General features: G+C 35.1%; 4 protein-coding genes across 5 annotated transcripts in view; all 4 read right to left on the bottom strand.

Annotated features, from left to right (window-relative positions):
• LOC118030466 (uncharacterized) overlaps positions 1–7,689 on the bottom strand; it is a 39,358-nt gene extending 31,669 nt beyond the window's left edge. Inside the window, exons 1-2 of one of the 2 annotated variants that reach the window (XM_073411124.1) lie at positions 7,541–7,689; positions 6,917–7,021 (exon numbers count right to left, since the gene is read on the bottom strand). In XM_073411124.1, coding sequence (XP_073267225.1) covers positions 6,917–7,013 — 97 coding nt within the window. In that variant the 5' untranslated portion in view covers positions 7,014–7,021; positions 7,541–7,689. The remainder of the gene's footprint in view (positions 1–6,916; positions 7,022–7,540) is intronic. The other variant, XM_073411127.1, reaches the window with a different exon arrangement.
• A 1,137-nt stretch (positions 7,690–8,826) lies between these two features.
• LOC140955851 (uncharacterized) lies at positions 8,827–13,017 on the bottom strand. Its single transcript, XM_073410860.1, has 8 exons — positions 13,002–13,017; positions 12,559–12,813; positions 11,991–12,467; positions 11,464–11,616; positions 10,857–10,952; positions 10,352–10,399; positions 9,838–10,268; positions 8,827–9,671 (listed from the first exon to the last, which is right to left on the bottom strand). The coding sequence occupies exons 1-8, from the start codon at positions 13,015–13,017 to the stop codon at positions 9,063–9,065; spliced, it is 2,085 nt and encodes a 694-aa protein (XP_073266961.1). The 3' UTR covers positions 8,827–9,062.
• Positions 13,018–15,445: 2,428 nt separating this feature from the next.
• LOC118030468 (uncharacterized) lies at positions 15,446–18,702 on the bottom strand. The gene is made up of 6 exons (XM_035034584.2): positions 18,021–18,702; positions 17,451–17,921; positions 17,209–17,361; positions 16,902–16,990; positions 16,277–16,699; positions 15,446–16,124 (listed from the first exon to the last, which is right to left on the bottom strand). Exons 1-6 carry the CDS (start codon positions 18,394–18,396, stop codon positions 15,519–15,521), a joined length of 2,118 nt encoding a protein of 705 aa, XP_034890475.2. The 5' UTR covers positions 18,397–18,702; the 3' UTR covers positions 15,446–15,518.
• Positions 18,703–19,677: 975 nt separating this feature from the next.
• LOC140955850 (uncharacterized) lies at positions 19,678–23,927 on the bottom strand. The gene is made up of 4 exons (XM_073410859.1): positions 23,609–23,927; positions 20,470–20,976; positions 19,890–20,378; positions 19,678–19,703 (listed from the first exon to the last, which is right to left on the bottom strand). Exons 2-4 carry the CDS (start codon positions 20,966–20,968, stop codon positions 19,678–19,680), a joined length of 1,014 nt encoding a protein of 337 aa, XP_073266960.1. The 5' UTR covers positions 20,969–20,976; positions 23,609–23,927.
• Between the last annotated feature and the right edge of the window lie 137 nt (positions 23,928–24,064).

Genomic DNA, 24,064 nt, shown 5'->3' with positions numbered 1-24,064 from the left:
AAGAAGAAGAGGAAGGAGCAGATCAGAGAAGAAAGAAAGAACAAAAAAATCAGATCCGCGAAACACAAAGAAATAAAAGCTTAAAATCGACTGTTTGTGCGTTTGTTTTTTTGTTGTAGATGATGTGGCTTTTTACCGTCTGCGGGGAGGGAAAAGGAAGAAGAAGCAGAATCCGGCCAACCCTTTTTTCCGGCGTTCTCGCGACGGCGCGTGGGTCCACGCGCCGCCGCCGCCCAAGCACTGTTCACACACCTAGCAGCCTCCCTCATCACTGTTCAGGCAGACCCAGAATGCTTTTCAGATTTGTGTTTCTTGAATTTTAGGGATTATTTTGTAATTTTGAGTTGTTGTAATTTTTTTTATTTAGTATTGAATTTTTATTTGTATTTTGTAAATATGGATGTAAAAGAAAAGAAAAGAAAAAAGAAAAAAAGAAAAGAAACAAAAATAGTGGAAGTGTATGTGTGTGTGTTTTATTTTTATATATATTTTATTTTTTTAATGATAAAATTGCAGATATCAAAAGAAGAATTTAATATTTTGATTGGATCACGGTTAAGAATTATTAACTTATACGTAAGTGATATTTCTAATTTCCGATGAAAAGACAATTATTAAAACTTCTTTAACACATCAAATTCGCGAAGCAGCTTACCTCAGGTAGGGTGTGTTAGGGGTGCTAATACCTTCCCTAACCACAACCAGTCCCGTACCCGTGAATCTCTGACCAGACCAGCATATCCGGTTTCCTAGTAGCCTTCAATAAATTACTAGGTGGCGACTCCAACGAACCAATTCAAGCAAACAACCATACAACGAGACATAAATCGCCAGCCCGATGCCGCGCGCTGATTTTTTTTGGGGTGCGACAGTAACACTCTGCGAAGAAATGATCAATCATACATGGACCCTGCATGGCATGCAGATACAGGAGCCACACATCATTTTACCAATGATGCTAATAATTTAACCCTTCAGAAATCCGACTATGATGGTGCAGACAGTGTGCAAGTTGGAAATGGCCAAGGTTTGCAAATCTCAAAAATTGGGACTTCCAAAATTTCCACTCCCTCTTCCACCTTTGTTCTTAATAACGTTCTTCTTGTTCCTGAAATACATAAAAATTTACTGTCAGTACATCAATTTTGTGTTGACAATAACGTGTATTTTGAATTTCACTCCTATTATTTTCTTGTGAAGGATTACTTGGGGAATGTCCTTCATCGAGGCTATCTTCATGATGGACTCTATCAGTTCACCAATAATTCCAGTCTTCCTCAAGCTCTTTCTTGTGTTCGTTCCTATGAGTGGCATCGTAGACTTGGCCATGCCTCTGCTCCAGTTGTCAATCAAGTTTTATCCCTACTTTCTTTTCCTGTCACGAAAAATAAAACACATGCTGTGTGCCCCGAATGTCAAATGGCAAAAAGCCATGATTTACCTTTCAAAAATTCTACGTCTATTTCACTGCACCCTTTGGATTTAATTTTCACCGATGTGTGGGGACCTGCATCAGTGTCTTCCACAACTGGTGCTAAATATTATGTTAGCTTTCTTGATGATTATTCCAAGTTTCTTTGGTTATTTCCTATTCAACTTAAATCTGATGTTGAAAGTGTCTTTTTAAATTTTCAGACATATGTTGAAAAGCAATTTGATAGAAAAATAAAAGCCATTCAATCAGACTGGGGTGGGGAGTATCGCCGACTAAACAAGTATTTTCACCAAAATGGGATTAATCATCGTCTAGCTTGCCCACACACTCATCAACAAAATGGATCTATTGAACGCAAACATCGACACATTGTCGAAGTTGGTTTGAGCTTGTTAGCTCATTCACATTTGCCTATGATATATTGGGAAGATGCGTTTCAAACCGCTACCTATATCATAAACCGACTTCCAACACCTGTTTTACACCACAAATCTCCCTTTGAAATTCTTCATAATAAGGTCCCTGATTATCGTTTCCTGCGTGTGTTTGGTTGTGCTTGCTGGCCCAACTTAAGACCCTATAATAGACATAAACTCAATTTCAGATCCAAAACCTGCATCTTCATCGGCTACAGTCTTTGTCATCAAGGGTACAAGTGTCTAGATCTCTCTACGGGTAAAATCTATATTTCTCGTCATGTTATATTCGATGAAACACTGTTCCCTTACTCACAAAACATTGCCTCCGTGAGTAATAAAAACTCTCCTTCCTCATCTGCTTCTCTTCCTCCCACAATTGTTGTGCCACAATTTTCATGTCCCACCGATTTGCAATCTAACCATGTTCCTACATGCACACCACATGCACCTCTAATGTTGATTCCTGCAGATACAGATCACGCTCTACCTCCAGCACAATCTACAGCACCAGCATCAGCTCTCTCTCAGCCTGTGTCGTCAACTACATCTACGGTTCCACATGTTGATCCAGTGACTGTTGCTCCTAATGTACACTCTATGGTCACAAGATCCAAAAATAATATTCATCGGCCTAAACAATCCAGTGATGCTTTCATCCGTTATCCTTTACCGAAAGCATTAACAGCACTTGTTCCTACAGCAGCAGAACCAACATCATACAGTTAAGCCTCCAAATCTGTGCATTGGCGAGAGGCTATGAATCAAGAATTTTCAGCATTACTTCACAATGGAACCTGGTCCTTGGTCTCACCTCCCACACATGCAAATATTGTTGGATGCCGATGGATTTACAAAATCAAACGGAAAGCGGATGGAGCTATTAAGCGTTATAAGGCTCGTTTAGTAGCTAAAGGTTTTCACCAACAAGAGGGGGTTGATTTTTCTGAGACATACAGTCCCATCATCAAACATGCCACCATCCGGTTAGTCATTTCTATTGCAGTCACGTATAAGTGGAAAATCAAGCAACTGGATGTGCAAAACGCTTTCTTACATGGTGATCTACATGAAAATGTTTTTATGATTCAACCACAAGGTTATGTTCATCCTCAGTATCCCAACCATGTGTGCAAACTGCACAAATCACTTTATGGTTTACGCCAAGCTCCCCGCTCTTGGTTCTCCAAGCTGTCCAACAAGCTTCTGTCTCTGGGGTTCAGTGAAAGTAAGGCAGATACATCTCTCTTCGTGCTACAACAAGTTAATTCGGTGATTTACATTCTTATCTATGTTGATGATATACTAATTACTGGCTCAAATGCATCTGTCATCAACACAATCATTCAATCTCTACAAGACACCTTTGCTGTCAAAGACTTGGGTAATCTCTCCTATTTTCTTGGCGTTGAAACACTTTGGTGCACAGATGGCCTCTACTTGACTCAATGAAAATATATTGTTGATTTGCTCAAAAGAAGCAAAATGGAGAATGCCAAACCATGCACTAGTCCTATGGCTTCCAACTGTCGACTCACTTCTACTGATGGTACTTCATTTGAAGATATCAGCTTTTATCGCAGTATAGTAGGCAGTATGCAATATTTGGCTTTTACAAGACCTGATCTAGCATTTGTTGTTCATAAAGTTAGCAAGTTTATGCACAATCCTCTGGACACTCATTGGCTGGCTGTCAAGCGTATCCTTCGCTACCTCAAACATTCTATTTCAACAGGTTTGTTCATCACCAGCAGTGATAATTTCAACTTGCAGGCATTCTCTGATTCAGACTGGGCCACCGACAGAGATGATCGCAGATCAGTTGGTGCTTACTGTATTTTCATGGGCTCCAATTTAATCTCTTGGAGTTGCAAACAACAGCTTACATTAGCACGTAGTAGCACAGAAGCAGAGTACAAAGCCATTGCCAATGCTACTGCAGAACTCATGTGGTTTAAGTCCATACTTTGTGAACTTGGATTGCCTCCGCAGCATTGCCCCACTTTGTGGTGTGATAATATTGGTGCAACTTACTTCACGTCCAATCCTAAATTTCATGCAAGAACCAAACACATCGAAATTGATGTTCATTTTGTCCGCGATCAGGTTTACAACAAAGAACTTGTGGTTCAGTTTATCTCCAGCAAAAACCAGTTGGCAGATGCCCTTACCAAACCTTTACCACCACTTAAATTCAGAGAAGTTCAACGCAATCTGCATGTTCGTGAACTACCCTCTAGATTGAGGGGGCGTGTAGAAGATCAGGTCATGGTTACTGAGATCAAGGATGAAGATACTGAGATCAAGGATGAAGATACTGAACCCGTGAATGCAGCAACGACAATACATCCTCCGTGAAAGCAGCAGCAGATAAATGATTTGGAATTAAGGATGAAGATCAGCAACTAATCCTCCGTGAAAGCAGTAGCAGAAGATATGATTGTTATGCATTCAAAATTAACAGATGTTACCAGCTGTAACTAGATTTACGTTAGAAGCTATTTATGTAATTATATAAATATCAGGATATGTACAGAGGGAAGAATATCAAAGTATCATTGTAATTCTGATATACACAATTGATTATTTCACTTTTCTATACAGAGACAAGAACTTTCATGCCAGTCATTCTCTGGCTTCTCGCACACCACATACTTCTTTGCTCCATTCTTGTCAAAGTTCCCACATGAGTAGTTGCTTGTCACACCCACTCAACATGGAATAAGGAGAGTCCTGAGCTTCAAGTTTCGCGCATTATTCTGTTTGGACATGAATGCAGTATAGAGATTCAGAGTTTCGTACGTGTGTACCATGCTCTCACTGTTCATCCTTCGTATTGCTTGCTGCAATTTCTGGTTGTGGAACTTGGAGGCAATATTCCACCTCTCACTGTAATTCTGATATGAAGAGAAGGCTGTCAATATGGAGAGTGGAGAGTTACTGCTATTCTTTTCAGGCTGGCAGAAAGCTGGTAATTCTGATAAGCGATGTTGTGAAGGCTGGTAAATCCTAACATTGATAACAAGATACTGTTTTGTTGTGGGTTTTTTAGAATTAACTGATTAAATAGTTGATTAATGGATCATCATATGTTGTTGATTCTGAAAAATTAGTTAAGAGACAGTGACATGTTGTATTGCCAGAGATTACCTCCCCTGTCAGTCTAGCACCATGAGCACACACAGAACAACAATGTAGTTTAGGGGGTAGTCATTGTTTGCTAGGGACACCAGTAGGGGTGAGCAAAAAAATCGAACAATTAATTAAACCAAGAAAGCAAAAAAAAATAACAAAAAAAACCAAACTAAAAAAAAAAACTGAAATAACCAATTAAAAATTTATAAAAAAATTCCGGTTCAGTTTGGTTTCGGTTTCTAAAGTCTAAAACTGATTAAACCGAACCGAACCGGTTCAACCAAGCCAGCACTTAAAAAAAGAAACGGGTATAAATAGCATGTTTTCCTAACCCTAAACCTAAATTAGCTTTCCTCTAAAAACAAAACTAGCCGCCCCCTCCCTTCCTCTTTGCATCTCTCCGTCACTCCTTTCCATTTGCTCCCTACATCTTTACTTTTTGGTTCTGCTCCATGCTCCTCCATTTGTTAAGCTCTGCTTCTTGCTTCTCCTATTTGAAAGGCACGCCACCCTCTTCACTTTTGTAATTTTACTTTTAATTGTTTTATTCCTTCTATAGGAGACATATCCCTTTTTATTTTTGCTTTTAATTTTTTTATTCTTCTTTCTATTTTTCACATAATCATGTAATTATTGTATAATTGTTCATGTACATGTAACCAAAGAAGATTATCATGTTGAACCAGTAAAAGGCTTTCATGTGCTCTCCTTGATGTTGGTATTGTGAGAACAAAAATTCAAAATCAAGTTTGGCACTCGATGGATGATGAGCAGATGAGGATCTATGTAAACTATCTTTTGATCTTCCCTTTGGTTTTTTTCTTTCTAGTCAAATGACTTCTGTTCTTTCCTTTTGTTTGTCATACATGCCCCTTCATTTTAAGAAAAAGCCATGTTGAGAAAGCAAAGCCAAAATTTCTCAGAAAATAAGCATATATCTTTGAAATTAAGAACAAGACGAAGATAGAATTCCTGAAAAAATATGGTCAGTGAAAAAACTCAGAATAAAAACTCAATTGAAATAATTTCGATTTAAATTGGTTTGGAAGGGAAAAAAACCAAACCGAAGTGAAAAAACTCAGAATAAAAACTCAATTGAAATAATTTCGATTTAAATTGGTTTGAAAGGGGAAAAAACCAAACCGAACCGAACTTAAATTCAAATCAATTAGGTCTTAATCACTTCTAAAATATCTTTGATCAAGGTTCAATCAATTATTTTTTTAAGATGTTGAGTGTAGGAAGCTCACCTTGTACCATTGTAGTTCTCTTTGCACCTGTAGAGCTGCACCAGAGATCCGAGCTAGTTGAGAAGGAGGTGATAGTTTTGGTGCCAAATGTAACATTGTATTTCCTGCGCGATCTGAAATCAAGAAGAGATGAGGTTTAATTTAGTGTTAATTTTGAAATGTTAACAAATTAATTTAAAAGTCATTTTGTTTCATACGAAGCCATCTGAAATCAAGCTCTCTCTCATTTTTGTTTATGAAAAGCTAATTTCTAAGTACCCTCAAGTGTAAATTTCTCACACAAAAAGTGGATAATCCCTCAATAGCTAACGTGAAGTCTCTCACATTTGCTTGCATGGAGAAAATCTATTATAAGAAGAAACGAAAAAAAAAAAGGAGGAATTAAGAGTAAATTACAAGCTTTTGCCAACAATGGCAGCAATAGAAAGAGCTGTGTTGCCAATATTATCTTGTATTTCCAATTCTTCTACTGACATCAACTTCACCAACTCCTCCACAACTCTCAGATGTCCAGAAAAAGCTGCTACATGAAGGGCTGTTCCACTATAGGGTTTAATCATGGCCTTTCTTGCATTTGGGTAATGGCTAAGATAGGTTTTTATTCTCTCCCGTGTTAACATCAAGAGGTCGAAGTGGTTGGAAATCTAACAGAGGAAGAGAATGACGTCATGGTATTATACCTGAACCTTGTGATGACTGTGACGACTCTGCTTCAACAAATTGCTCTTGGTGGCTTGGTGAATCTTGTTGTTGTTGCAAATTGTTTGTCGTCGTCATGTAAGAATCTGTGTACAGCGTGGGGGTAAGGATCAGAAAAACCAGCGATGCCAAGATCTACCGAGCCAATGGCAAACCATAAGCAAACCATCAATTTTCTTGGTTCTTAAGATTAAGAAAAATAATAATTAATTGATGGCAAACCATGAACGGAGCTGCTCTGCACCTTAAAAAAGCATTAATATCTGCCCTAAAAATTGACGGGTTACATAACTGGATCACGTTAGAGTGTATTTCATGATGTAGTTCTGGAAGTTATTTTCTACCGATGAAGCACGAAAATGGTGTTTTTGCGTACTATTACATCATTCTCAATAAATAATTAAATAACTGATGCAATGATATTTCCATTATTTCTAAGTGGTAAGATCTTCATGCTATGCAGATCTTCTTTAGGGCTTCGAATTTGCTTCATGCAACTCACTGCATCATTAAAGAGTGGGGAAAAACTGGAAAGCCAAGAACCAAGATATCATCGGATGAAAGCCAGAGAACAGAGCAACAACAAGACCCAATGAAATACTTACATGGTGTGGTAGCAGTTCACAGAGCCACTTATAATTTCCCTTACTTCTCTCTCTCAAGCTTGACCAGACTGCTGAGAATGTCTGGGTGACGGCAAGAACTTGGTGAAGGTATGTTTTTGTTCTTGCTATGCCTACAGTTCGAAACAAAGACTATCAACTGTCCAGCACTCTCAGCCTTTCATTTCATCTCATTGTCATCCATAAACGCCCTACCTCGTAATTGAACATTCAGGTCAAAGGGCATCTGCGGATGGTGACAACTGGAAATGCGATCCGCTAAAATATTAAATTATTATAAATGCCCCAGGTTTGATTGAATATAGTTAAATTAACTATGAAGTTACATATATGTAATTAGGATTGATTTCATATACTATATAGAAAAAATATTTTTTTTTGCAAATAAGGTCCAATCAATTTTGCTGCCCAATGAAGCATTGTATCTCGTGCGCTATCCACAAAGGTAAAAAACTAATTTTATCCGAATAAATATGGATCTTCTATATGATATACTATACATGTTCTAATGTAGAAATAATATAATTTTCAATTTTATCATAGTGTTGCCGTGATAAAATTATAATTTTTTTTTTCTATATATCTAATTCTTCAACTCAATTTTGATATAAAAATTTATTTATTTATTATATTTTTTAATTTAAAAAAAAAAATCGTTTTCAAGCATTAGAGAAAAAAAAATAATGTTCAAACTAATTTCAGCCATTAAAATGATTCATCTTGATATCCAAGGGTTTTATTTGGTTAAGAAAGTTACACTTAAATTTTTTTATATATTAAAATTACCTAAATTGATTTTGAATTGATTTCGGTTTTTTTTTTCTAATTATTTTGGGTCAAAAAATATAAAACTTGTTCTCCTAGCTGAAGTATAAATAAGTCCATATGACATGCCATTCAATCCACCAACTTTGTAAAAACATTAAAGGCGTAACTTTGTAAAAACATTAAAGGCTTTACGCGTGGGTCTACTCTTACAAACTAATGCTCTGATCTGTTCCTGATAGGTCAAATAACTAGCTTAGTTTCCTAGACCCAACAATACTAGAATGATTTTTTTAATTAATATTTTTTATATGTTTTTAAATTTATATTTTAATTAACCCAATTCTCTATGACTTTGTTGACTTATTTAACCTTTTTTTAGTGGAAATTACTTTTTAATTATATTATATGTATTTAATTACTTTTTTTAGTGGAAATTACTTTTTAATTACTCAGAAGAAACTACAGCACACAGTCTTGAATGAGAAGTCTCTTGTTTTATTCATCACAAACAGCAGGCTTACATAGTCTTTTACAAAGAGATGCAGCACTCAAAATAACAACCCACGCGCTATACATACTCTAAACAGACTAAGAGGAACAGAAAACAACTAGCCCCATAAGAATAGGACTTACTAACAGAATTGTAGAACAGAAAACAGCTCATCCCGGGGAAATAGGAATTGCTAATCAGATTGGAACAATAAACTGTTAACCTCTAACTGTCTATCACCATTAATCAGTACCAGCGTTTCATTTTTCTGTTGAAGATTCCTGGTCCATATGTGGATACAAAAATCTCCACTAGCAGGGGAAATTGCAGCAACATGAACAAAGTTACAGGGATAGAGACAAGGAGTACAATTGGAATTATAACTTGCAATCTCCCATCCAACATCATTATAAGAGCAGCACAGAAGGTTACCATCATGGCTGCAATAGAGAAGAAAAGCATGGAAAGGCCGATGATTAACTTAGTGGGCAAGGATTTAAGGAAATCTTCCTCTGCGTATCGCGACGTAAGAATCCCTAAGAACATCAACACTGATGTTGATGAAGAAAAGAGAGAGACTGCATCCGCTACTATAAAAACTGTAAAAGATTTCTCATCTTTAAAAACCGGATAGCCGGTCTGTTGATCGTTGCCGCCGGGAACAGTGAATGCAACAGTAAACATAATTGTAATGATGAGAGCGCCCACAACTGTACAAGAAGTTGCTGCTTCTTTCATCCATTGCTCTCCTTTCACTAGCAAGTGCTTATGGTCATCCGTAAATAATTCCCTGGGTGTCTGATTGTTCCCATTACGATAATCCGCAATTATAGGATGTATAATGGTTTCCACTTCCTGCATCAAGATTTTGAATTCGAGTGAAATTATTTCTTTTCGGATAAAAATGAAAGTGTAAATGGGTAGCCTAAACTCAAATCAATTAGGTCTTAATCAGTTCTAAAATATCTTTGAGCAAGGTTCAATCAATTTTTTTTAAAGATGTTGAGTGTAGAAAGCTCACCTTGTACCATTGTAGTTCTCTCTGCATCTGGAGGGCTGCACCAGAGATCCGAGCTAGCTGAGAAGGAGGTGATAGTTTTGCTGCCAAATGTAGCAGCGTATTTTCAGATGCATCTACGATGGAAACAAATCGTGCTCTTTTTGCTTCCAGTCCATAGAAATGGCTGTACACTTTTTCTTGCCGGTTTGCAATCGAGTACATAAATAGGTCCCATGAGTTGTCATCTCCACTAAACATTACATGAGGACAATGTTTAATCACCTCAGTAATAAACTCAACCATGTCATTCTCTACAGCATTGTGGAATGCTCCGAGTATACCTGCCTTGGGGTATTCCTCATAATCCAGAGTTGATATATGCTTACACATCCACAATAGAATTTCATATGAATAAAAGTGGATCTTCTTCAAATCATACATTTTCTTGATTCCTGGATCAACCATTAAAGAGTGATCAGATAAAACCATGATAATGATGATAGAAATCAAGAGATGTCAGATATATTTTGCTTACCTAAGAATGCGAGGAGATATACTGCAAACCCACGCAATTTGCTTGACACTGAAAAGTTGGACAAAAACAGATTAGAGAAATTATCACAAGCAGCATATATGTATACTAATCAAACTTGCATGTATTAAGTTTTCAATCTAATGATAATTGCCCCAGTAACAAAAAGTTTTGTACATTAACTTAATATGATAAAATGTTTTATGCGGACCCGATGCGTGGACCAGCTAAATTTATAAAAAAAATATATGAGATTTATTGGATTTGGGATTGAATAAAGGATCGGATACTTGGATTAGGGTTCAAAAAAGTTTATATTTTCAGAAAATAGAAATAAATAAATCAAGAAAGAGAGAAAGAAACTGTCCAAAATTTCAGGGGGCCAAGATTTTTACAATCTTGAAGGGCCATGCAGCCAAATTAGACTTGTATACATATGTCCTGTGCTTGCCATACCCCTTTAAAGGAGAGGGAGCAAAAACAGAGAGAGATTTGTGCAAATACGTACCTCGGAGGATAATGTTCTTCGACTCACTTAGGCTTTGATGAGGCATATTGATACGAACATTGTAATCAGTTGTAGCAATTGATTGCATGGGAATACCTGCCATGATTTTAGAATCAAGTCAATCTTATTGAATATAACTTCAAGTTTGCCTATCATAACTTATGAAAAAAATGATTTTTTAACATGAATCATAATTTAAAAAGTTGTTTTTTTTTTATAGATCATTTATATATAAAAAATAAGTTCAAATAACTTTATTTTAGAAATATGTTTGATAAAAATAATTTAAAGTAATTCTTTTAAAGAATAGATATATTATAAGTTGAAATTCATAGATTAAAGTTTAATTTTTTCCTAAACTTTAGATGACATTAAAATTTTGACTCAGTTTTATAATAAATTTTGATTTAAACCAAAAATCATTTCTAACTAAATATATTTACAATTTTTCTATGGGTCAAAAATTAAAAAATAACTCGTATCAATTTACAAAAATTATATCAAATAGAACCTTCCACTTTTCTTTCTTTGTGACGGTGTGATAATCTCCAAAAACATATAAGTAAAAAAGATTGGAGGAGGAAAAATCGAAGGAAGAGATACTAACATGAATAGATCCATTGCTGCCAAAATGCAAGTCGACTTGCACTTGGGAATATTTCAGGCATCTCAGACAAACGAATCAATGCGTTCTTCTTCGTAACGTCATCCATTGTAGTAGCCAGATATGGGAAGCGATGCAGAAAATCAAGAGCAATATCTGGTATTGCAATAGCAAAAAGAAACAGCATAAGAAGCAACAAGAAAGATGAGGTTTTAGTGTTTCGTATCAATTTATTATTGCCTTCTTTTCCCATCTTACCTGATTTTCCTTCCCTTTTCTATTATTTAAAATGAAGAAGAAGAAATAATTAATTAAAAAATCACATGAAATTGACAAAATGATTTGAAGTTAAAAACAAAAGGATTATTCATATATATTTCTTAAAAACATATTAATGAATTATTTTTATTAAATTAAAGGAAATAAATAATAATTTACTCGGAAGAGAAAATTAATTTATGCAAAAAGCATGAAGAAAAAGAAGAAAAAAGGGAAAAATAAGTAATTAATTAAGGGGTAAAGTCTCTTACCGAACATTTGAGCACCAATAGCACATTGTAAGAAATAAGATCCATGGTGGCCATTGCCTTGACAAAGAAATTCAGATGGAGTAACAGAGTATAGATAAAGAGCCATATCCTTATGATTACCTATACATGCCCCAACAAGTGGGATCTGTTTTTGTGCATTTACAAAGGTAACCAAGAGTTCGTTCCTTCTCACCAAACATTCTGCAATCTTTATGATTCCAACAGTAGCAGCACTAAAAAGAGCCGTGTTGCCTTGATTATCTTGTATTTCCAATTCCTCTAGTGACATCATCTTCACCAACTCCTCCACAACTTTCAGATTTCCAGCATAAGCTGCTACTTGAAGGGCAGTTCCATCATAGGGCTTAAACTTGGCCTTTATTGCATTTGGGTAACGGCTAAGATAGGTTTCTATGGCATCCCAGTCTCCATTATGGACATGCTTGTACAGCGTTAGCAAGGGGCCATTCACCGCTCCTGCCAAGGTTTTTATTCTCTCCCGTGTTAACATCAAGAGATCGAAGTGATTGGAAATCTAACAAAGGAAGAGAATGAGGTCATGGTATACCTGAACCTTGTGACTCATCATCTTCTGCTGGCTCTGCTTCAACAGATTGCTCTTTGTGGCTTGGTGAATGTTGTCGTTGCAAATTGGCTAGAGTATCCCAGGCAACTTTGGCTGAAGTGATGCTCCTAATCTTGGAAAGTATGTTTGGTGCACAAGAAACTTGAATTGCATGTAAAGCTGCAGCATTCTTTTTTCTCAATGCCTTAGAGTCACCTTCTTGATGATCAACAGGCTTGGAGTCAACTTCTTGATCACCTTCATGATGACATTTATATAAAAAGATATTTTCTCAACTTTACTTTTTCATGACATTTATATAAAAAGATATATCGTGAATCATGTGTTTGAAGATTAGTGGGAAGAAAGAAGAAGCTCTGCCTTTTTGTCCAAGACCCCCCCATACCAAGCAACTTCCTCCTTCCTATTTTGCCTTTTTCTTCTACTGTATGCAGAATTCATTTCTGTAGCATCTAATTAATTAACTCATGGTTTGGGTCGGGTTACTTATGGCTCAGCCTAAGTAACTGGATCTGGCCCGACTTTCATTTAAAAAAAATCTAAAAAATTTTCAAAAAATATTATTTTCTCAAATATTTTTCTATGTATTTTATATAACATCGGACTATATATTTACAATGTAAAATATAAATTTGGTATTAAAATACCCAGTTTTGTTCGAAATATTTCAAAACATTTTTGAAATATTTCCAAAAAATCTCAAAATATTTTAAATTAATTTCTCTTTTCTAAAACAAACAAAAAATATTTTATTTTTATATATATGGCTAAATCCTAAAATTTTTACAAACATATCTTTATAAAAACAAAAATTGTATCTTTTTCATGTTTTAAAATGCAAAATGATTATCATAACCAGTTTATGATTATCCATTCGGATTTTATCAAATTACATCAAAAACTTTTTTCTAACTTTCTTTCTAGGATTCAAATGTAAATTTTAATATTTGTAGGGTGTAGAATTATACAATAATATATACCCTCAAATATTAAAAATATAAAATGTAAAAATACGATGCTATAAAAAATAAATATAGATCTGGTCATAGTCCATAACAAATAAATAAAGATATGGATGGACAACATGTTAATCTCTTACATAACCTATTGATTAAAGCTACTTTCTTCTCTTTTATTTCTTGAAAAAAAAAACATTTTTATGATTCTAAATTAAGAGTTGCAACTCCAAACTATTTGACTAATTAGTTTTGGTCTTCCTAATGAGTTGTAGCTCAAATAATAACATTATTATCTCTCTTTTAAAAATGAGCATCTAAAAAATATCATTAGATCTGGATTTCAAGTTCAAATCTTTTTTTTTTTTGGTAAAAAAAACGAGCTTTGATCTTATAACTCAATTTAATTAATTAAAATAAATTACAATACAATAAATTTCGTATTGTTTTAGCTATATATATATATATAGTATTTCTTATAGTATTACTTACACCTTTACCTCTCTAATTTCTATTTTCCCATAATAAAAACAGCTGTTGGAGAATAATCATTTTTATCTTGAATCACCATCTCCTTTACTTGAGCATCGCCAGCTGTAAAAACAACTTTTTGAAATTCTAAAAAACTCCACCAATCATCATGAAGATGAGGCTCCTGACCCCATTTATTTTCTCACCAATTTCGTACCGCCCAATGTCCCTATCCCAATCAACTTAAAATTGATTTTGATTTTTGTTTTCCCTATTCAATAAGGAGCTAGTTTAATCAACTAATTAATTACGAGAATATATAATGAACATCTTAAAATTAAGAGCTTTGCTATGTACAATTGTAGATTCTAATTGCGAGAGAGAGTCAATTAACAACCAGAAAATTGGAAAACGATGATAGAATATTATATCAATGTTTAGGCAAATATTACATGGTATTTTAATTATCAACAGAATTACCAGTAAAAACTTATTATCGAAAATAAAAGATTATCCTCCTTAAAAATTCAAATTTTATCTCTCATTTTCCATAGCCAACTAGTTTGCCTATAAAATTATTTGTTTTCTATCCCGCCAATAATTAAATCCTAAGCATTTTGTTCTCAGAAATTTCAGAAAGGATGCAAAGATTCCATGAAATTACCGATTTAAATGCTTATAATATTATTATTATTTTTTATTATTTTTTTAATTTTTTAGTTGGTTGTTATAATTTCAAAGCATACAGTTCTCACAAGGAAATCTTTGATGTGCTCAGCTAGTAGCTAGGTGAGAAATGAGTTTGTGTCATGACTTTGACTCCAAAAATTCATTAAGCTTGGGTTACTCATTTTTCATACTCATCCTAGAAATTATACTTAAAATAAAACCTGAAAATCCTAACGTTAATTATTACGATGTCACATTTGAAATGATAATTAAAGCGTGGATGTAATTGATTGGAGGTGGAGAAAATTTGTTTTTTTTTATTGATGGGGCTTATACTTTATAGTGATTATTACCTATTCGACACGCTGTCCATGGTTTTTTTCGATAGAAAAAAAAATTGAATGTGTAAACTTTTGTTGACAAGTTTTTTTATATATAAAAAATCATTTGATACATCAAATCAAATTATATAAATCAATAATTATAGTATTAATAAATAAAATAAAACATTATTAATGATTATTAAAGATAAAACTAAAAATTGAATAAAAAAAACAAATATAAATTAAAATATTTAATTTTATAATACATGTCATTTATTTAGTTGTTTTTAATAATTTTATTTATCAAAATGAATTTTTTATTTATTAAATAATAATAAAAATAAACAAACACAAGAAAAAAATCTAGCTTAAGGCAAATGTAACAATACTTTTTTGTGAGCAAAACCATAAGAAGAGTAATCACATGAGGTCCATGAAGTTAAATTCTAGCTGATCGTTCAAGAATTTTGGCTGAAGTACACGAAACGGAGAGAACGTCCCTTGCATTGAAAAAAAAAGATGTTCAGTACCAACGCTTCATTTTCCTGTTGAAGATACCTGGTCCATATGTGGATATGAAAATCTCAACAAGGAGAGGAAATTGCAGCAATATAAAAAGGGTTACAGGAATTCCAGCAAGTAACGAAACAGGAATGACAACTTCCAATCTTCCATCCATCACAATTCTCAGAGCAGCGCAAAAGGCAACCATCATGGTTGCAATAGAGATGAAAAGCGTGCAGAGGCCAATAACCAACTTTCTAGGCAATGATTTAAGGAAATCATTCTCGGAATAACGTGACGTGAGGATTCCTAGAAACATCAACACTGATGTAGATGATGCAAAGAGAGAATTTGCGTCGGATATTATAAAAATCAGAAATGATTTTTCATGTAAAAACACTGGAAATCCAGTATCTTTGTTACCGCCAGGAACAGTAAAGGCTGCAGTGAACATAACTGTAATGATAAGAGCACCTACAACTGTTGATGAAGTTGCCACCTGCTTCATCCATTTCTCCCCAGCTGCCATCAATTTTTCATGGCTCTTGGTAAACAGTTGGCCAGGTGTTTCACCATTTTGATTGCAATACGTTTTAGCCCTAGGATTCACAATGCTTTCCACCTCCTACAATATTGAATCAAAACCATTGAGCTATGAAATAATGAGAAATAATGTTCTAGTATTGACCAGTTCATGAGAAAGATTCAGGCAGAGCGACTATAAACCCCATATCAGTCAGATTAGCGTAACAAAAAGTTGATGCTTGAGAAACTTACTCTGTACCATTGTAGTTCTCTCTGCATTTGAAGAGCTGCACCTGAGATTCGAGCCAACTGAGTAGAAGGTGATAACTCTCCTGCGCAGTGTAACATAGTATTATCAAAATAATCTGTCACAGAAAGGAAATTTCCGTTCCTTCCTTCAAGCCCATAAAAAAGGCTAAAAATCTTCTCTTGTCTGTGTGCAATTGAAGACATCAAGAAAACTCTGCCATTCTTGTCCAAAGTGTGCATTAGATTAGGACAAACTTTAACCATCTCGACAATCATCTCAACTATACCATTCTTAACAGCGTTGTTAAATGCTCTGAATAACCCGCATTCATCGTATTTTTCGAAATCCAGTGTTGATATATGTTTAACCATTCGACGTAGAAGTTCAACAGAGTAGATATGATTCAGCTTAACATCATATATTTTCTTTATGCCTGGGTGAGGAAAGAATTATCAGATTAATAACATGATACTAGTGATGATAACAACAAAATCATCCGGTTATGTATATAGCCACATATAAAATACCTAGGAATTTGAGGAGCTTTATAATTTCTTTCCGCGGTCTATTCGAAGCTGCAAAAGAAAAATTAATCTTGCATTAGATAGCCTCTATAGTAATCAAAACAAAAATTAGTCTTGTATCAAATAATGATGAAGAGATTGTACCTTGTAGCATTTGATCACTGAAGGGAATGGGTGGACCAATGTGTATACCTTTCAATGAAAAAGCTTTCATGAGTTGTGAACTTATTTTATATATATATATGTATTTTTTTTTTTAAAATGAACTTTTTATATAATTATCCAAAAACGATGCAAATTCCATCTCCATAAGTATTCCACAAACAACAAATTCCTCCTGAATTTTCAAACGTGCGACTAGTGTGGAGGAAGAGGGTCTGAGGATGAAAATCAGAGAAAGTAATACTAACAGGAATAGATCCAACGTTGCCAAAATGCAAGTCGACTTCCACTATGGAATCTATCAGGCAAGAAAGACAATTGCGTCACAGCATTAAGCTTCCAAATTTTATCCAACGCGGTAGCCAAACTAGGAAAACGTTGAAGCAGATCCAAAGCAATATCTGGTATTTTAGCATTTCAAAAGCAACAAACAAGTATCAACAAGAATGTTGGGGCTAATTCATTGTGCTTGCATGAGTATGTCTCTTACCAAACATTTCGGATGCTATAGAGAATTGGAGGAGCAATGATCCATGGTTACCGCTGTCCTCACATAGCAGTTCAGCTGGAGTGACAGAGTAAAGATAATGGGTCATATCCTTATGATTTCCCAAACAAGACACCACAACTGGGATACATCCTCCTCCATTCGGAAGGTTAACCAATTTTTTGTTCTTTATGATCATGCATTTGGCCATCTTTGTGATTCCTTGCATAGCAGCATAAGAAAGTGCTGAGCAACCAGCTTGTTCTGCTATTTCCAAGTCTTCAGGTGACATTAGCTCTACCAGCTTTTCCACAAGTTTCACATTCCCAGCCGCAATCGCTACATGAAGAGCTGTTTCACCAACAGGTGTAATTTTCACATTTTTTGCTTCCGGATGAAGGTCAAGAAATCTTTTTGTGGCTTCCCAATTACCTTCATGAGCATGCTTATATAGTTCACGCCATCTATCGAGTCCTGCGAAAGTCATGCCTTCTCTGTTAGGAAAAAATAACAGCATTATTTTGCAAGCTGTGCTTGCATCTTAGAGAGGGTAAGAGATGATAGATGTATTACCCGCGTTCATTCTTGATAATTGTGGTGGTTCAGCTGTTGTTACTTGCAATTTTTGCATATTTGCCAAAGTATCCCAGGCAACTTTGGCTGAAGTGATGCTCCTAATCTTGGAAAGTATGTATGGTGCACAGGAAATTTGAATTGCATGTAAAGCTGCAGCATTCTTTCTTCTCAGCGCCTTAGAGTCACTTTCTTGATGATCAATAGGCTTAGAGTCAACTTCTTGATCACCTTCTTGAAGACCAGGAGGCTCAATAAAATCCCAAAGGTCTTGAGCTAACATGTAGCTTTTCATGCAGGCACTCCAATCATCATAGTTATCACCTCTTAGGACTTCAACAACAATTAAAGATGGGGAAATGTTTGTTGTCGTCATGTAACAATCTGTGTACAATGGGGGGCAAGGATCGATCAGAGAAACTACTGGTGATGTCAAGATCTATTGAGCCAAAATTTGTGGAAAGGGCTTCGACATTGGTGAGTAAAGAAATGAAGTTATATGTTCATTGACTAATCTATGAGTATCATCAGGGTTAGCCTCAGATCTGGTTTGTTCCGTTTATCATCTTGTAGCATGGAAGAAAAAAGAAAGATACAGGAAACAGACAAAAGAACAAATAAAGAGTAAAGGTAACTGTGTCCTGCGCTGCCCTCTTTACATTTGAACCACTAGTTTTAAATCACAATTGATGGCTTACATAACTGTATCACTATATTGATAATTTAGTTTTAGATGTGTTTTTCGACGGATAAAGCATCTATTCCATCATTTTCAATAAATAAGTGATGCAGGAATATTTCCACTATTTTAAGTGGTAAGATCTTCATGTTACGCAAATTTTCTTTAGGACATTGAATTTGCTTCATGCAACTCTGCATTATTAAAGAGTGGGGAAAAAAATGGAAAGCCAAGAACCAAGATATCATTGGATGAAAGTAATAAAAGAGAGCAACAATAAGATCCAACCAAGTACTTACATGGTGTGGTAGCAGCTCACGCTGCTACTTATAATTCCCTCACCTTGTACACGGGAAAAATATAGAAATTTGATAGTTTCGACACTTGTTAAGTTTATTCAAGTTATAAATTTCTAGATAGTCTATAGAAACAAATCGTGCTCTGCTTGCTTCCAGTCCATAGAAAAGGCTGAACACTTTTTCTTGACGGTTTGCAATCGAGGACATAAATAGGTTCCTTCTGTTGGCATCTCCCCTCATCATTGCATGAGGACAAGCTTTAATCACCTCAGTAATAAACTCAACCTTGCCATTCCTTACAGCATTGTGGAATGCTCCATGTACATCTGCCTTGAGGTATTCCTCATAATCCAGAGTTGATACATACTCACACATACACCGTAGAATTTTATCTGAATAAATGTGGATCTTCTTCAAATCATATATTTGCTTGATTCCTGGATCAACCATTAGAGAGTGATCAGATAAAACCATGAGAATGATGATAGAAATGAAGCGATGTCAGATATATTTTGCTTACCTAAGAATGCGAGGAGATTTATTGCAAATCCACGCAATTTGCTTGACACTGAAAAGTTGGACAAAAACAGATTAGAGAAATTATCACAAGCAGCATATATGTATGCTAATCAAACTTGCATGTATTAAGTTTTCAATGTCGTGATAATTGCTCCAGTAACTAAAGGTTTTGTACATTAACTAAACCTAAATTTATTAAAAAAAAAATATGTGAGATTTATCGGATTTGGGATTGAATAAATGATCGGATAGTACGATTAGGGTTAAAAAAAGTAAATAATAATTTACTCGAAGGGGAAAATTTATGAAAAAAACATGAAAACAAATAGACAGAAAGGAGAAAATAAGTAATTAATGGGTAAAGTCTCTTACCAAGCATTTGAGCACCAATAGCACATTGTAGGAAGTAAGATCCATGGTTGCCATTGTCTTGACGAAGAAATTCAAATGGAGTAACAGAGTATAGATAGAGAGTCATATCCTTATGATTACCTATACATGCCCCAACAAGTGGGATCTTTTTTTGTGCATTTACAAAGGTAACCATGTTTTTGTTCTTGCTCGCCAAACATTCTGCCGTCTTTGTGATTCCAACAGTAGCAGCACTAAAAAGAGCTGTGCTGCCTTGATCATCTTGTATTTCCAATTCTTCTTCCGACATCATCTTCACCAACTCCTCCACAACTTTCAGATTTCCAGCAGTAGCTGCTACATGAAGGGCAGTTCTATCGTAAGGTTTAATCTTGGCCTTTTTCGCATTTGGGTATTGGCGAAGATAGTTTTTTGTGGCATCCCAATCTCCTTTATGAGCGTACTTGTACAGGGCTAGCAAGGGACCATTGATTTCATAGCTCACGGATCCTGCCAAAGTTTTTATTCTCTCCTGTGTTAACATCAAGGAGTTGAAGTGATTGGAGATCTAACAAAGGGAGAGGATGAGATCATGGTATACCTGAACCTTGTGACTCATCATTTTCTGCTGGCTCTACTTCAACAGATTGCTCTGAACCTTGTGTCTCATCATCTTCTGCTGTCTCTGCTTCAACAGATTGCTCTGAACCTTGTGACTCATCATCTTCTGCTGGCTCTGCTTCAACAGATTGCTCTTTGTGGCTTGGTGAATGTTGTCGTTGCAAATTGGCTAGAGTATCCCAGGCAACTTTGGCTGAAGTGATGCTCCTAATCTTGGAAAGTATGTGTGGTGCACAAGAAATTTGAATTGCATGTAAAGCTGCAGCATTCTTTTTTCTCAATGCCTTAGAGTCACCTTCTTGATGATCAACAGGCTTAGAGTCAACTTCTTGATCACCTTCATGATGACCAGTATGCTCGATAAAATCCCAGAGGTCTTGAGCTAACATGTAGCTTTTCATGCAGGCACTCCAATCATCATAGTTATCACCTCTTAGGAGTTCAACAACAATTGAAGTTGGGGAAATGGTTGTTGTCATGTTAGAATCTGTGTATAATGTGGGGTAAGAATCAGAGAAAACACACAGATGTAGCAAAAGAGCCAAATGAAGAAGAAGAGGCCAAAAAACCACAAGAACAGAGCAACAGCCCTAGCATGTAGGTTTGCCTCCACAAAAAAACAGAGCTGCCAAGCTAAACATCCAAAACTATCACCGACGACATCAAATCAATAGAGGTCATTAGACCAAGCACCTGCTATAACCAGCCATTACCTCTTTAGAATGCAAAACAATGAAAAACTATAAAAGAACAAACCATCTTCACCAAGAGCCACAAGCAGAGCTAAGCAAAGGAAGACCCAAAAATCATCTGGCTGGTTCAAATCCAAGCAACAAATTCACTTGTTATGCGCATTCCTTGTTTACCAGGTGATCTGCCATGTGATTAGTCTCACGACAAGAATGGATTAAAGTGATTGAGCCAAAATATAGAGACAATCTCTTGGCTGGAGAGAAGAGCTTATGGTGCAGCCAAGGTCTGTTATCACAATTATTCATTCAGCGAATGACATTAGTAGAGTCAGATTCAATAATAATATGCTAGCTAGACTCCTCCGAACCAAATCTTCATAATTGCATGTTTAGGGTGGTTGTGTCTATCACCACCCTTTTATATCGTACATGACCCTAACCTAGGGTTGACTTTAGTGGGTGGCCAGGTTACAGTTGTGAGACTCAAACCCGATAATTGGCATAAAAAAAGGCATGAAAGAGTTATTAGATCACATAGGCGGAGGCATGCCAAAGGCTAGGGTGGGCTTTAGTCTAGGTCAAAATTTTATCAATATTTTTTTAACTAGTTTTATGTAAAAACAATTTATAATTCTCAATTAAGTTATCAAAAAATTCTGAAAATTTACGTGGAGCCTTCTAATATGATATTTTAGCTTGGGTTAAAATTTCAGAATTTTTAGAGAAATTTAGAAATTTGATGAAAAATCACAATTTGATCAGTTTTACGTTATTAGATGTAATTTTCAATCCGACCATCAGATTGAGTTGAAATTTTACGAGGGATCTTAAAATATATTGAATAAAATCTAGTTAAGATTTTAGGATGAACGGAGCTTAGTAGTGCTAACAAAAAAAAGGATCGTCAAATAAAAGCAAAATGACTTATTAAGAGTAAAATGATTATTTGCCATTAAAAAATAAAACAAATAAGCTCCTCCTTCCTTTTATATGTTGCCGACTGAGCAGAAGCAAAATAGAAGAAGAAAGAAAAGAAAAGGCGAGAGAGAAATAGAAAAAATTAAGGGAAAAACATTAAAAAATTCCAAGGAAAAAAAAATAAGAAGTGAGAAAATAACCTTGTAAACTAACAAAATCCAACTTATAAAATATTAATCTAGGGAAGAATCAAGTGAATGAAGAAGGAATTAAAAGAGGAAAAAAAATTAATTACTTTGTTTTTCAGTTGACATGAGATTGTTATTTTATCCCTGTTGAGGGGTTGTTACAATATCGTTTCAGATTCAATTATAGATGAATTATATTTCACAAAACATCGAAGGATGTAACTTTAATAGTGAGTTTATTTTTACTTTTGCTTTAATTTTATGTACTTTCAAATTTATTTTTTAATATTTTGGATAGTATATTTGAATTAAAACTTTACTATTAATTTTAAAAATTTATGTACATAAATTAATAATCAATCTTAAAAAATATTTTTATATTTATTTATAGCCTAGAATAAAAAAAATTCCTGGCTCCGCCCTATAAGTGAATTCCATTTTTATTGAAATAATATTATTTTATCTTTTTTAAGAATTTTTTTTTATTGTTGATCCAATCAATTTTAAACTAAATGGACCAAATAACTGAAAACCTGTTCGAGTAAATCAGAACATGTCTATCTTTGTTCAACTAGAAATTCAATTGGGATTAGGTTTTGAGTCCTGAATTTCACAGTTCACCCTAAGTTTAGAAATTATGGCTAAAGCTGGCCCTGACCCACCAAAAATTGAGAAGTTTCCAAACTGCCCCCTAGACTTGTAAGAACTTCTATGGTACTTCTACAGAATCCCCAAACCCAAAAAATCAAAGTTAACCTACTATTTTATCTCCCACTTTGCTAAGTCTGGCTACTTCCCTGCATGACCAAAGAAGAAAGGGATTAAGGGAGATGACACGTTCCATACTTTCTGTGTTCTATATAAATACAAAATATTGCTGGAAAAGAGAATAGAAATTCCTTGCTTCCTGTCTTAAGGTCCTACCTTAGGTCATCTTGTTGCATAGAAGAAAAAAGAAAGATACAGGAAACAGACAAAAAGGACAAATAAAGAGTAAAGGTTTCCGTGTCCTGCACTGCCGTCTTTACATTTGAACCACTAGTTTTAAATCTAAATTGATGGCTTACATAACTGTATCACGTTAGAACGTGTTTGATAATTTAGTTTTGGATGTGTTTTTCGACGGATAAAGCATCTATTCCATCATTTTCAATAAATAAATAAATAAGTGATGCAGGAATATTTCTATTATTTTTAAGCGGCAAGATCGATCCTCATGTTACGCAAATTTTCTTTAGGATAATGAATTTGGCAAGAACCAAGATATCATTGGATGGAAGCAAGAAAAGAGAGCAACAATAAGATCCAACGAAGTACTTACATGGTACTGTGTGGTAGCAGCTCACAGTGCTACTTATAATTCCCTGACTTCTCTCTCTCAAGCTTGATATATAAGACTGCTGAGAATGTCTGAGCGATGGCAAGAACTTGAGTAAAGGTATGTTGTTGTTCTTGGTATGTTGCTTGGGGCTAATTATATAGTTAGCCTCAAAGCTGACTAACTTCCCTTCTCTTTTAACATATGGCGAGTGGTTGCTTCTTCCTTTCCCTTCGATATAGAAGGGTCTTCTTTTATTATTGTCGTCGGGTCTTTGTTTATTCTCTCATTTAGGCCTTAGAAACCTGCACCAGCTAGTAAATCCCCAGTTGATCTACTTCTTGTTTAGCCGGGTGATCTGTCATGTGATTAGTCTCACGACAAGAATGGATGAAAGTGATTGAGCCAAAATATAGAGACAATCTCTTGGCTGGTGCAGCCAAGGTCTATTATCATGAT

This window comes from Populus alba, chromosome 8, assembly GCF_005239225.2.
Source record: "Populus alba chromosome 8, ASM523922v2, whole genome shotgun sequence".
Lineage (NCBI taxonomy): Eukaryota > Viridiplantae > Streptophyta > Magnoliopsida > Malpighiales > Salicaceae > Populus > Populus alba.
The sequence above is the reverse complement of the archived record's forward strand: the minus strand, read 5'-3'. Positions and strand labels throughout refer to the sequence as shown.